Raw genomic sequence first — 14211 nt, 5'->3', positions numbered from 1 at the left:
CTTATGTGAAAATGAAGGGGTTGAACTAGATGACCTCTAAGGTTACTTGAAGTTCCAAAGCCATGATCCTTTGATTCTGTGAACTCAGGTAGGTAGGTATTATAAATGCTATTTTCCCCATTATACAGTTATGCTCTGTGTCTTCTATAAAGGTGAGAGAAAATACTAGTGGTTCTTTGGGGACTCTCCTTGGTCTCGGTTTCTAGATTCTGGGTTGTCTGTAAGAGGGAAAGGAAGGGAGTAGCAAATGGGTCTATATTCGGTGGCTTTGGGTACACCAGAGGGGAAGGACTTGGCTGGGGGCAGGGGGTGGGAAGTAAAGGGCAGGGTAAGGCCTTGTCTGTATAGAGCTCTCAGTCACCCTACACGTGTCTTCCTCCATTAAAGGCCACTTCTCAGTCCTTCCTCCAGACCCAGCCCGGCCCCACCCGATCCACACGTGGGTTCCAGCACGTCCGCTCCCAGCCCCCTTGACGTCAGCTTTTCTCAGACATATATAAGGCCCCGCCCGCCAACCCGAGTCGCGCGATTCTGGGAGCAGCCGGCTCACGTATAACTCACAACTTTCGCAGCCTGACCAGCAACCTCGGTTCGAGCTCGGGTATTTTGGGGAAGCAAACGGGGCGGGGAGGGAAAGGTGCAGGCTCCCAGGATGGGGAATGACAGGGAGCGTTCGTACTGGCGTGGTGGGGTGGTGGTGGTGGTGGTAGTGGTCTGATTTAGTGTGCTGTGGTCCTTGGGGGGGGTCCAAAGAGGTCCTGGCCCTGAGCCAACCCGACACTGCCCGGGCCAAGGCATGGGTGGGTCAGTTTTGGCCCACCCTCGCGGTCCAGGAATGAGTTACGAATGCTGGCATGGTCTAGTACTCTGGACCATGCAGCCCACTCGGTTCGGTTTTCATTGACCCCTGGCCCCAGCGTGCCAAGCTCATATCTCATTTTTATTCTCCCGTGGCCAGCGCCTAGTTCTCTTGTGTGCCCTTGCTGCAAGCTGGGGCAGCGAGTTTGCACCTGGACTGGGCAAGAGTCGGAGCCTGTGGCTGGGACTCCCTTTGGGCCTCTGGACCATGTGAGGGTGAAAAATAGACCGATAGACTTACTTTAGTGACTGCTTTTTGTTCCTGTTCCACCACTCGCGGAGCGGGGGAGGGGTGGAGGCCTCAAGGGACCCATTGGCCAAATGGCAGTCCCCCAGGAATCTGGGCAAGGGTGGTGCTACTGCGGACCCTGAAAGAGCTTTGGCTCGGTGGGGGAGAAGGCAGACTGCTGGAGAGGAAAAGCACAATTTACTTCTCAGTCTCATCTGAGAGCGAGAGCTGCCCAGAGGCTTCCCTAGGGAAAGCGTGCTCTGAGGTTGAATAGGTTATTAAGGCAGAGTACTAAGAGCAGAAAGAGGTGGGGGAGGGGGTGAAAGGGACGTCTCTCTATCCTGTACCCCAGCCCTGCTGGCCACTTGCTGAAGCGCTGAAGCCTGTGGCTTGGAATGTCCTAAGTCCCAGCAACCCATGCTTTTATTAAACGTCTGTGTGCCAGGTGCTGGAGCTCCAGGACCAATGTGCTGGGAAGATGAGCTCTTAGTTGTAGGATAATCCCACTTGGCGAGTGTCTCCCTTGTAACGGGAGACTTGATTTCAAGTGAGGGACTATGGTTTAAATTTTCCTTGGGTGTCTCCCTGCGGGACTGTTTTGTAAAATAAAATCTTGATGGTCCATGAGGTTTAATCTTTTCCTTAGAGGGAACTCCCCCTCTCCATTTTTTTTTTCGTCTAATGTGTCTCCAGCATTATTAACCCCTCTGGTGTTAGAACCAGACACAAAAAACTCAATTCAGCATTTTACATAATTATGGAGGGCCATCTCAAATAACCAAATCGGTTTCTCTGAATTTTGCAGGCAACCTGTATATTGTCAGAACTATCGGCAATGAGAGAGTGCTGTCGGTTTAAAGTATTTTTCCCCATCAGTAATTGTATGGGCTTTGAATTTGGACTGGGATTGACCGGAGATTTGTGTTTTAATCACAGCCCTGCAACAGTGTTGATCTGGGCTAGTCACTTAGTCTTTCAGGGATTATTTCTAGTTGTCTGTAAATGGAAGAGGTTCAACTGGTGATCTTTTAAAGGCCCTTGGAGCTTTGAGTTGGTTTAGAATTACAGTTTTAAGGCTGAGGCTTGATAGAGCTCTGGGTATTGGACTAAACTTTATGGAAGCAGTTTTTGCTTCTTGATCTTGCCAGTTTCATTCTTTAAGAGTGTCTGCTGCTTGGACAAGATGCATTTGCAATCAAGTAAGAACTATTTATTTGAATGCCTCCCTATGTGCCAGGCACTGCCTAAGTCTGTAAATATCACTTATTTTGTAGTGTTACTTTTTATAACATTTAATATATAGTTATACACTATATGTAGGATTATAGATACTATACCTATTACGTTCATTTTATATTTAGGGTCTTTTATTATGAGATTTATAATAGGAATGTATATTTTATATATATTCTAGGTAATACTATATATGGCATTACATTTAACCACACCCAAAATGTGTGCTTCCTATTTATTAGTTTATCTTCAGATATGACCATGCATTCACAAAATCCTAAAAGATTGCTCACTTTTAATTATGATAACTGAATCAGTGAAATGAGGGATTAGATTTCAAAAGCCCTTCCAATTCTACCGTCCTAAAGTCCTGTGAAATCCAAAGAAACTTAATCCCTTGTAACCAAAGTGCTTGTATTTGCACGTACAGCGTTAGTCTTAGTAGAAGAAATTTAATTTCCTCTCCAGTATTCGAGGCTGGTTCACCTCCTGCAACTATTTCCGAATTTCCTTTGCAGAATATTGCTTCACTATCAGCCTATACGAGATTGTGGGGTGTGTAGCAATAATATAATGATTGCTGCAGAATGAAGTGGAGTTTATTAGATTCCGGTTTAATACTCTCTTAAATGATTTCCTGGTTCTTCGTCCTACTTTAAGTTTTGAGGCTGCCAGACCTGACTCACGTGTCCTCTACCATCAGCTTTTATTGTCTGACTTCTAGGGGACACCACTGATTGCTACTGATGGTCACTGTCTCTGCTTTGGAGTTTCTCCAAAGGGAGTGGGATTTTATGGTTAGAGGGGGAGGAGTCCATTGAAACCTACTGCATCCTATTCCTTGAAGTGTCCCCAGCGAAAGAGCGTGGGGTGGAGCAGGGTCTCTTGGAAAGAAGAAGCCAGTGTCTCAGAACTTTGAAACTGGGGAGGAGGAGATGGTTATGCTCCTAACAAGAGGCGCATACCACTATTCCCTTCCCCCTTTAGACCGGTGGAAGCAGAATTCCGCCCCCCTTCCAAAGAGAAACCGCTGATGGTCCACGCCGGGTGCTCCTCTTCTCCCCACCCCCAAATGCGCAGGCGTGGAGGCATCCACCTGGGACTTGGCCAGAACTAGAAGGAAAGAATAGAGACGCGCATGTGCAATGCCTGTGGCGGACTCCCTTCGGGTCCTGTCCGCTAGACCGTTAATGGCAGTTTCCTCTTACTCACCCTGCTCCCTACATGAGCCTCCAGCCTGGGGGTTATATTGTCAGCCCCACTGTGCCGAGAGAACTGGAGTAGGAATCCGCCCCAACTTCTTGGCAGAGGCAAAAGCAACAGTGAAATTCCTTTTTAAAAAGCAGCTCCGAGGTCCATGGGGCAAGATGGCTTCAGGAGGCTACACTTACCAACAAACAACCTTTGTCTGTTTGAAGGCAAAGGTGAGGGGGTGGGAGCCTCCCCGTCACTGCCCCCCAACTTAGGCTTTTCACTCCCTCCTCCATCCTTGGGTTTTGGATCTGGTCCCTGCCCTCACTTCCCAGGTTCCCTTGTCTTTTACAAGCTGCATGCCTACAAAAGCAAGGACAGATTTGAGCAAGCCTGCCAACAGTGAAATGACATGATTTGGGTTGTTTTTTTGTTTTTTAAACCTTTATTCTCCCACACCCCCAGATATCCCCCAAAATGGCATCTACTATTAAGGATCAGCTGATTTTGAATGTCCTAAAGGAGGAACAGGTTCCCCAGAACAAGATCACTGTTGTTGGGGTTGGTGCAGTTGGCATGGCATGTGCCATCAGTATCTTAACAAAGGTAAGTAATAGTCCTCAGTGTGAGTCAGAGGCCTGAAAGTCAAAAAACTTTATGTTCATTTATAGGCATTATGCTATGTACTTAGTAGGAGCTGGTTGATTCCACAAGCATTTTATTAAGTTTTAGGTACTGAGAATTAAAAAAAAAAAATAAGGACAATTTCTACCCACAAGGAGCTTATATTCTCTTGAGGGGAAACAGCATCAGCAGAAGGTCACAAAATGATTTAAATACCATGCAAAGAAGTTTGCATTCAAACCTCCTTATTGGGGGGGGGGGGGGAATATAATAAAAAATCTACAAAGTTCATATTACCTGTGTAGATTTTCAGATAATGTAGATTTATTTATAAAGTAACTTAAGATTTATTTATGTCTAAACTAGAGTGGAATGTACTGTGTCCTGTGATACAATTCTTACTCAGTGAAGCAGAACCTGCTTTCAACTACAAGGCCTCTCCCCACACTTGCAATTTACCCCATGACTAGTATCAGTTTGAGTTTGTGAACTAAGTGTGAGATGGGTCTGCCTAAAGGTAGAATTGGGACCCAGGTCCTCTGATTCTAGTGCTAGTGTTCTTTCCTTTGCCCCCTTTTAGAGCAAATCATTTCAGTACAAATGTGCCAACAGTATGAATTTTAAAGTGTTTCCTGTTTCCTGTCTTGTATGAAAGAAGGCAACATGGGGTAGTAGGCACAAATCTGGTTACTTAACCTAATTCACAATATTATAAAACTCAAAGATGACACAACTGTTTAAAACACTTTGGAAAAGATAAAATGCATCATAAAACATGTACTGCTGTTGTGGATCAAGGTAAGTTTTTTAAGGTAAATTCTTACTCAACTGCAGGAAACCATGTTTTTAAAAGTTGAGAAATGATTTTGTCCGTTTTGCCTGATAATCACACACTCAGATGTGAGACTGCTTTGTGGTTTTTTTTTTCATATTAGAGATAAAAAAAAGGTATAAACTGGGCAAGTAAACTATTTTGAAATCTTAGTACTAGTTGGCTTAATCAAAAGAAAGTTAAAAGTCAGATCATAATACTCTTTTTAAAAACTTGTTTGAGGAGAAACTGGCGACATTTAATGTAATCAGTTACACATTGTCCTCAACTTGAAAATGAATTTAATTCCAAGTGAGAGTAAACTATCTCTTTGGAGCTTGGAATTTTTTCCATAGAAACAGTGTTAATAAAAGGTAAATTGTGTTGCCAGACTAGCACAAAAACTGATTGAAACATTGCTGCTGAATGGGTCTGTACTCTGTATCATCCAACCACCTTTTATAACATTGTTTCACTAGGAAAGTGGAGTTTAAGTTCCTCTTGAAGATTTAGAAAAACCTAAATTCCTGCCACAAATTCTAGTCATCAGGGAAGCTGCATCCTCCAGCAGGGCTTTTTACAGGCTTTGAGGTTATGGTAGGTAAAAGCCACAGTCAGGAAAAGGATATATTATACCCCTTGCAACAGAAGTTTCAATGTTTTGGTAATAAAGTTCTGCCTTTGGGAAAGGCATTTAGGAGCTTCTTTAACTGATTCTCAATAGTGGCAATTCACAATAGTGGCAGTGAGGACTCTGCAGCTTCAGCTGCAGATGGGGACTACAGGAAGCGACAGCATATTAATCTGTTATAATATGTCAAGTTTTCAGAGGCAAGAGGACTAAGACCTGTCTTTTTGGTAGTATGGCTAGTCTTTTCCTGAAGGTCTTAGTGCCCTCTTTGTGAATTGCCTAGCCCCCCACACCCCAAAAATATCATCACATAGTTGCCAACCCTCTGGTTAGAAGTGTCTCTGGCCCTCATATAGCACACTCTCACTGGGCCAATTCTTGAAGTCTTTCCAGCTTGGTAGATCTGCCATATATGCATACGCACGTGCGCATGGGTGTGTGTGCTCGAGCGTGTGAGTGTGTGAGAGAGATCCCATGTTCTTGAAGAATATAGAAAATTCCTTTTAATTTAATTATTTCAATTGAAATTAATTTAATTAAAATATCTCTTCCAGGATTTGGCTGATGAACTTGCCTTAGTTGATGTAATAGAAGACAAACTAAAGGGAGAGATGATGGATCTCCAGCATGGCAGCCTTTTCCTCAAAACGCGAAAGATTGTTTCTGGAAAAGGTTAGGTTTTGTTTTTGAACTGAATTTTACTTGTTTCATTTATGAAGTGTTTTTCTTCCTTCTACCTCCCTGCACTGGGCAAAAAAAAAAGAGAAAACTCTTGTAACAAACCCAGTCAAGCAAAACCTCCCATATTAGCCACATCCAAAAATGTCTCCTCTTATCGCCTTTTGCAGTGTTTTATAATGTAATTCACACAACCTAATTTCTGTCATCCCTGTGGAAAATAATTTCTAGGAATTCACAGATTTATATTTTTACCCAGAATAGGTGGCTTTAAAGCATTTAGTCACTGATTCCTGTTAGGTAATCAATTACTACTTATTTCATTGTCCTGTAAACTTTTTGAATTAAGATAGTTTGTCCACGGTATAGAAGAGATATTATCATCACCTTCTCTCATCCCCCCCCCATAATTGTAGGTTTTACATCTATTTAATTATGTATATATGTTTTTTAGTTAACTTGCTGGGTTGTCACTTTCACTTTGAATTGGAAATTTAGAAAAGTCAAGGTTGAAGGAGATTCAAGGTTGTATGTAAGAGTTTGTAGGCTATCAGATTTTTAACAATTGTTTAGCTATTAAGCAAAATAACACAAGTTATCACTTCCACATCCCAGGGATTAGGAGCATGGCCCTGTCCCCTATCCCTCTCAATCTGGAAAATCCTCTAAAAATTTTTGGCCCATACTACCAGAGAAGTCTGAATTTTTTCTTTTTTTAGTGCCTTATGAAATTTGGGTTTGGTATTATATGATTCTCTCTCTTTCTCTCCCTCTCTCTCTCTTTCTCTCTCTCTTTCCCTCTCTCTGTCTTTATATATATATTTCTAAACTTAGAAAATGTGTCATCTGCAGCTTCTGCAAAACTCCTAAAAAATTCTTATTTAATTTCTTACGATGACTCTCCAATATATTGAAACCATAATGGGGAAAGTGAAGATGTGGAAAGGATTATGTTTTGTGTATTTCTGTTTTCCTTTGTAGACTATAGTGTAACTGCAAACTCAAAACTTGTCATTGTTACGGCTGGGGCACGTCAACAGGAGGGAGAAAGTCGTCTTAATTTGGTCCAGCGTAATGTGAATATCTTTAAATTCATCATTCCCAATATTGTTAAATACAGCCCTAATTGCAAGCTGCTTATTGTTTCCAATCCAGGTAAGATTTGACTTTTAAGATATCTTTTAACACAAACTTCCCTAAAATTCAAAATTGAACTATAGTAAATCTTAAGAGCATCAGTCATATTATAATAATATATTTTTTTAGTTTATCAGTTCATATTCCAATTTTTCCTTAGGATTTTATTTCTGTTTTTTAAATAGTTATGCCCTGATAAAACTACAATACAGAGTTTCATGAAATTCTTAGGAAAATGGTCTTACCATAAACAATTACTTGTTTAAAGGAGGAGTTCCGGTGTTAATGTATGGTGCTTCCATTACAGTCTTATGCCAGAGAGTTACACAGGATTGTACTAGATCACACCTTTATATATATATATATATATATTTATTTTTTTTTTTTTAAATAAATAATCGTTAAGTAGTAACTTGATCAAGGTTACACGGCCAGTTATTTCTGGGTGTGCTGAGTGTCTGAGCCCGGGATTCAATCTCCAGGTCGTCCCAACACTGGAGCCGGTGTTCTTACTCGCTGAGCCACCTGGCCGCCCTTCACACCTTTATATTAATGTTTGTTAGGTTCATTGTAGTATGGATACTACAGTGGTACCAAAAATGTTAATTAGGCAATAGTTTTTATCCTCAAAGCAGTTATCAGCCAGAGGACATTAACATTCAAATTGTCTACATTTTTTTCTTCACAGTGGATATTTTGACATATGTGGCCTGGAAGCTAAGTGGCTTTCCTAAAAACCGTGTTATTGGAAGTGGTTGCAATCTGGATTCTGCCCGTTTCCGTTACCTAATGGGGGAGAGACTTGGTGTCCATTCTTCAAGTTGTCATGGATGGGTCCTTGGTGAACATGGAGACTCCAGTGGTAAGACTATACAACTGTCTCATAGAATTCGGCAAATATTCTAAAAAATGTCAAGGGTTCTATTTTAAATGACATTTTAAAGCTGCTCAGAGTTAAATTCTGTGAGGTCTTGTTTATCTCTAAGGCATGGTTTATGAGAACACCCCACCTTTTGTTAAGGAGTGGGCCAAGTTTTTGGCATTATCATCTACAACTTAATTGGTAAAAAAGTGAAACTTTTACTAACTTGATTGCAATGGTCAGCAACATTGGTGTTATATTTTACTTGAACTGGCTAGCTCTGAGGTCAGCCTTGTAATCCAAGTAGTATAAGATTTATGGACTAACTGCTACCCATATCGATCATAGCTGTCTTTATCTGGAAAAATCTGATGATACAGTGGAAAGAGTACTTGATTTGGATTCAGAAAATATCCGAGTTCAGATCTTGTCTCTGCTAATTATTTACCGTGTGACCGTGGTGATTTTGTCTCCTAGAGAGCCTGTTTATATTCAAAAAAGGGAGTGATAATTCTCACTCATGGGATTGTCTTGAAAAAAGTACTTAAACTTTAAGGTAGTATATGGGCTATTAAAACATTTGAAGAATGTGGAAAAATATCTATTCAGGGAACCCCTAAAAATGTTTATTTAACTGAGTAATCAGCTATCCAAACTTCTTGCTTTTTTTGAGGTTGGGAATTGGGGTGACACATTATTAGAGATTAGAAATATCAACTCATGATTATTGAAAGCAAAAGTATAGTAGAATTATTCCTTAATAATTAGTAGAAACTATTCCCTCCTTTCTTGATCTTATAAGGGGGTTAGATGATGCTCAGGAATAAGGAACTATAGAAAACTCACTGGGTGGCTAGGTGGCGCAGTGAATAGAGCACTGGCCCTGGAGTCAGGAGGACCTGAGTTCAAATGTGACCTCAGACACTTAACACTTACTAGCTATGTGACCTTGGGCAAGTCACTTAAAAAAGCAAAAGAAAAAAAAATTCACATAAGCAAATGAAAGTAGAACACCTTTGAGTATAGGATTAGAAGAAAATACCCCCCCAAAAAAAAGCAATGAACATTGATAGCATTACAGGTAATGCATTTATTTAGTCTAGTTGCATACAAATTATACCATTCTTGATTAAAAAAGAGAAAGTAAGTATATTGGTAGCTTTACCTCCAAATTATTACATGTTATCATAGAAAGGATTATATAAGAAGCAGCATTGCATTTCTTTAGTTAGGTTCTCAGAATGAAATATAGAATTAAGCAGAAAATACAAAATTAAGCCATAATTACTAATAAGATGCTTGGAAGTTATTTAGCATGTGTTTGAACTTTTTATTTTTAGTTCCTGTATGGAGTGGTGTGAATCTTGCCGGTGTGTCTCTGAAGAATGTAAATCCTCAAATAGGAACTGATGCTGATTCAGAGAATTGGAAAGAAGTTCATAAACAGGTGGTTGAAAGGTTAGTAAGATCTCTTAATACTTTAGTAGCAGGGTTTTTTTTTATCTTGGGAAAACATGAAATTTCAGTTTCTGTTTGAATGATTTTATGTGGAAAAATCCCCCCCCATTCAGTAAATTTTTGTTGTTGTTTAAGAAATGTCAAAGCTGAAAGATTTTTTAATGAATATTCATCATTTTGTCAGCAGTATCACCTCTGCCTTATCCTGTAGAATTCTAGTTAATTTTTTTTCCCTCATAAATGCTCCAAAGATCTCTGGTATCCTGGTAGACACCATCATTGTTTTCAAAGATCATTATGTAGAAGGAACAAGTAAACTTATTTTTTAAAAAACTTTTTGAGCAACATGAGTTTTATCCTCAACAGAAAAAAGTTCCTAGTTTCTCTATCCCTGGTGCTGTTATTGTAGGGTCTTTCTCATATTGGTGAACCCACCAAAAAAAAAAGTATAGTGTGGAACCAAAGCACAAAAAAATTTATTTTAAAAATACTCATAAATAATGTTGGGGTGAAGTCCTTGGATAGGGAAGTTTTCTGCTTTGTAGCATTAACTATTTGTTATAACTGTTCTTTGAAAGCTGTGCTTCTGCTCAATCTGTCCCCCAAATAATTTAGTATCTTTTTATTACTGGCAGTGCTTATGAGGTGATCAAGCTGAAGGGCTACACTTCCTGGGCCATTGGCTTGTCTGTGGCAGATCTGGCAGAAAGCATTATGAAGAATCTTAGGAGAGTGCATCCAATTTCCACCATGATTAAGGTAGGTATCTGTTACAGGTAAATGGTTTTAAATGGACTTGGTGTATTTTATGTTCTGAGTGCTTCTATATATGAAAAACAAGTCAATAGTCATGGCTATAGATTTTGGGACTTTACAATATTTTGGATAAGAGCATTAGAATACAACTACATTGACAGGCTAGAATAGTAGAATGAAGCAGGATGAAATATAATCAAGATAAATGTAAAATCTTGCAATTGGATTTACAAAATCAACTCCCAACTTACAGATAAGAGGAGATTGATGTTCTAAGAGTGACTTACTCAACTAGTAACTTTCTGATTCAAGTGTTGAACCTGAGTCTCATGATTCTAAGCCTAATATTCTTTCCACTATGATGCGGGGCCTCAGAAAAACAGTTGTAGGTCTCAGTAATATATAGTGAGGGTCTAGGAGTGAAGGTGAGTAGAGTTCCATTATACTCTACCTCAGACTATATGTGGAATAGTGTATGTTGTGAGTGTGCTATGTTTTAGAAGGGACATGATAAGTTCTAGAATAGCACTTCTTAAATAGTTTAAGAAGTTCTGAAGAATACATCCAGAAGAAGAGGGAAGGATGAGGAGAAAGCCATACAAGCATTGGTTGAAGTAATTGTGCAGTGTTCTGTGAAAGGATGAAGCTTGTTCTGCTTGGTCAGAGAGGTCACAATTAGTTAAAAAGGCAAGCAAGTTTCAGCCCCATATGGATAAAATCCCTGGTAATAAGAGCTGGCTAAAAATAAAATAAGGTGCTTGGGGCAGACAGAGCAGAAGTAGCAGTGATAGTGAGCTTTCCAGTTCTTGCCTGGAATGTTCTAAATGGGATTCTTGATTTGGGAAAGGGTTAGATAGACTATAGATATCAGATGTTCTTTCCAATTTAGTAATTATTAGTTCATGAAATAGTTTTATTTTAGGAAGAATGACCCTTGGGCATGCTGCCTGTTTAAAAAAAAGAAATTATAGTCAGGTTGTTACAGAAATTTAACAAGTTGCTTTGCTCAAAAGTTCCTTTTCATAGGAAACATTTCATTGAGATAAAAAAAGGCTTCAGCTTGCAAATTGCATTTTGGTTATATACATTTAGAATAGAAATGAAAAATGTTTAATCCGCTAAGCAGTGCACAAAAAGAAATGTATGGACAGTATTATCAAGTTAAACTAGAATGTATATATATACCTATCATTAAAAATGTGCTTTAAAAAGGAAACATTGGAATTCAATACAGAGTAATAAAATGTAAACTGTATTTGTTTTATGTGGATATATATAAAGTATACTAGTGCTTGTTGAATAGATTGGGAGGGGTGGATAATAGAAGTTAATAGACTTACCTGTTGGTCATGATCTTGCCCTCCTTGCAAACCCATCTTAGGCTAAAAAAGCCAATTAAGCAATTCCAGTTGCCTTGTTGCATTTATACTTGGCCATTGGATAGAAGACATCAGAGTATGATATGAAAGGAAATATGATCTAATTTTGTCTTTCAGGGACTATATGGCATTAATGAGGATGTCTTCCTTAGTGTCCCATGTATCTTGGGACAGAATGGCATTTCAGATGTGGTGAAGGTAAACCTGAATACAGAGGAGGAGAGCCGTTTAAGGAAGAGTGCAGATACTCTTTGGGGAATCCAGAAGGAGCTGCAATTTTAAAACCTTTTAATGTGCTGCCATCAAGAACATGACAGTGGTTAAGGGGTTATGTATGATTTGCTTTTCAAATAGGTCAAATCCTTCCTCTGATTAGTGATTGAACACCAGAAATGTCAAACCTGTGAACACACTCTAGTCTCTTCCTAAAGTTAGAAATGGGGAATAGTAGAGTGTGACTATTTGTTTAAACCTGTTGATGTTTGCATATGATGCTGGATATGACTTGTATAGTCTCAGTAGTTGGTGTCAAGCAGATAGTGCCCCACAGGTATATAAACTACCTGCCTTGTATATAGGTACTACAGATTCCTGTAGGTCCAGAAGACAACACTCCTGACTACAAGACATTATACAGTAGTAATTCTTTATTGATGCATTGATTACCTTGTGCTCCTCTCCATTAGGGCTCCTACAGCATGGCCCCATGCATCACATTTCCAGAGGACCTGATTTTTGTCTACACACACACACACACACACACACACACACACACACACACACACATATACATCAATAGTTGTAAATTTCCATATTATATAAAAAGATCTGTGTATGTACAACAATGCAGCCAATTCCTCAAGTGTCATACTAACCCAAAATACTGAATAAAAAATAACTGATTATCTCTTTGTTGAATTATTTTTTTCATTTTAGGCTGAGATGTTAGGATCAGAAGTTGAGAAAAGAAAACAATAGAGATCATAATTAGAGGAGTCAGCACTGACACAGACATTTCAATAGATGTGTAATTTCATCAATGTGGGTGCTCCTTCCCTTAGACAATGTGACTCAATCATTTATACCTTCCTGTCTTGAGTAACACTTTCCCATATCCTGTAAATCTGGGATCTGTTTAATATGTTAGGAAACTTTCTCTAGATCTTCTGATATCAAGTGGATACCAATGGAATACGTACACTGTCATTTCATTGGTTATCCTTTTTTCTCACAATAAGACCAGCACCACTTTAAAATTATTTTTCTCGATAGTTTCATCAGTCATATAATCACAAAATCTCAAGACAAAAAGAATGCAGAATAGGATTTTTCAAGAAACAACTTCTACCCCATATGGTGTTTTGGTTTTTTAAAAAATGTATATTACATGTGTGTACAAATAGCAAACTGCTTTATGTTTGACTCCCTCCTGTACCTTCCCTCCTTTCATTTGTGCAGCTTTTAAGATGATTTGTTCATTCCCCCCCACATCACTGCCAACTAGCTTAACCACCAAGTACCAGCTTTTTTTTTTTTTTTGGTCATAGATTTGTGACAAGAAATCTTGTATAATTTCTGCATTATTCTTCCTTTGCAATGTCACAGCCAGTTCTCTATATGCACCTTTCTGTTGCCCTTGGAATGATCCACAATCTTAGTTGCTCATTACTGAAAATATTGCACAAATATGGTATTTGAAATCTTGGGTGTGAATTAACTTACAGTTAAGTACAAAAAGAGTAGAGGAAGAACAGGGATCCCCAAATAGTTTTCAACAGACACTGGAGAGCCTACTATATGCAAAAGCCTTGTGGTAAACTTTCAAATTTTTCCCCCTGGGGAAATACAAAAGAAATACTACAATCTTGAGAGATTCAAAGAAGGAAGAGATCACTTCTGGATGGGTAGCAGGAAGAAAGACCACAGTTTCTTAGAGGAGTAGTTTATCTAGGCCTTTGGCTATAACAATAGGTTATCAAGGTGGGGCCCAGCGGGGAATAAGGAAGAAAGGGTGTGGAAAACACCTGAGCAAAAAACAGTATGCCAAATCTTGGCACTAATTTTTTTCTACCTGTATGAACTTGGGTAAGTTACCCTCTTATTTTCCTCTATAAAATGAGAGTTGAGCAACATATGGGTAATCACTAAGGTTCCTTTGAACTAGACCTATGATTTTATGATCCTGGGATCAAAAATGTCAATTTTAGCAATCTTGGAAAGGTAGAGATAGATTTATCCTTGACATTAATTCTAGGTCTCCTGTCAAATATTTTTGTTTTTATCTACATACTTTAAATTGTGTTTCTTTTGAACAAATATGCTTAAATCGTATTCAGGTCCTATCCTATGGAAAATCAGTGGTAC

General features: G+C 39.1%; 1 protein-coding gene across 2 annotated transcripts; it reads left to right on the top strand.

The window, feature by feature from the left end:
* The first annotated feature begins 445 nt into the window (after positions 1-445).
* LDHA (lactate dehydrogenase A) lies at positions 446-12752 on the top strand. Of its 2 annotated transcripts, none has more exons than XM_069073067.1 (8): positions 446-589; positions 3977-4117; positions 6132-6249; positions 7237-7410; positions 8081-8254; positions 9595-9712; positions 10348-10471; positions 11965-12752. In XM_069073067.1, exons 2-8 carry the CDS (start codon positions 3989-3991, stop codon positions 12127-12129), a joined length of 1002 nt encoding a protein of 333 aa, XP_068929168.1. In that variant the 5' UTR covers positions 446-589; positions 3977-3988; the 3' UTR covers positions 12130-12752. The 2 variants fall into 2 exon arrangements, with proteins under 2 accessions (XP_068929168.1, XP_068929166.1); XM_069073065.1 differs by having other exon boundaries at positions 450-601.
* The last annotated feature ends 1459 nt before the right edge of the window (positions 12753-14211 follow it).

The sequence above is a fragment of the Petaurus breviceps genome, unplaced genomic scaffold, assembly GCF_028583685.1.
Source record: "Petaurus breviceps papuanus isolate PSGF00001 unplaced genomic scaffold, PetGlider_PUasm1.0 140, whole genome shotgun sequence".
NCBI lineage: Eukaryota > Metazoa > Chordata > Mammalia > Diprotodontia > Petauridae > Petaurus > Petaurus breviceps.
Note: the sequence above shows the minus strand (reverse complement) of the source record. Positions and strands in the feature narration are given on the sequence as shown.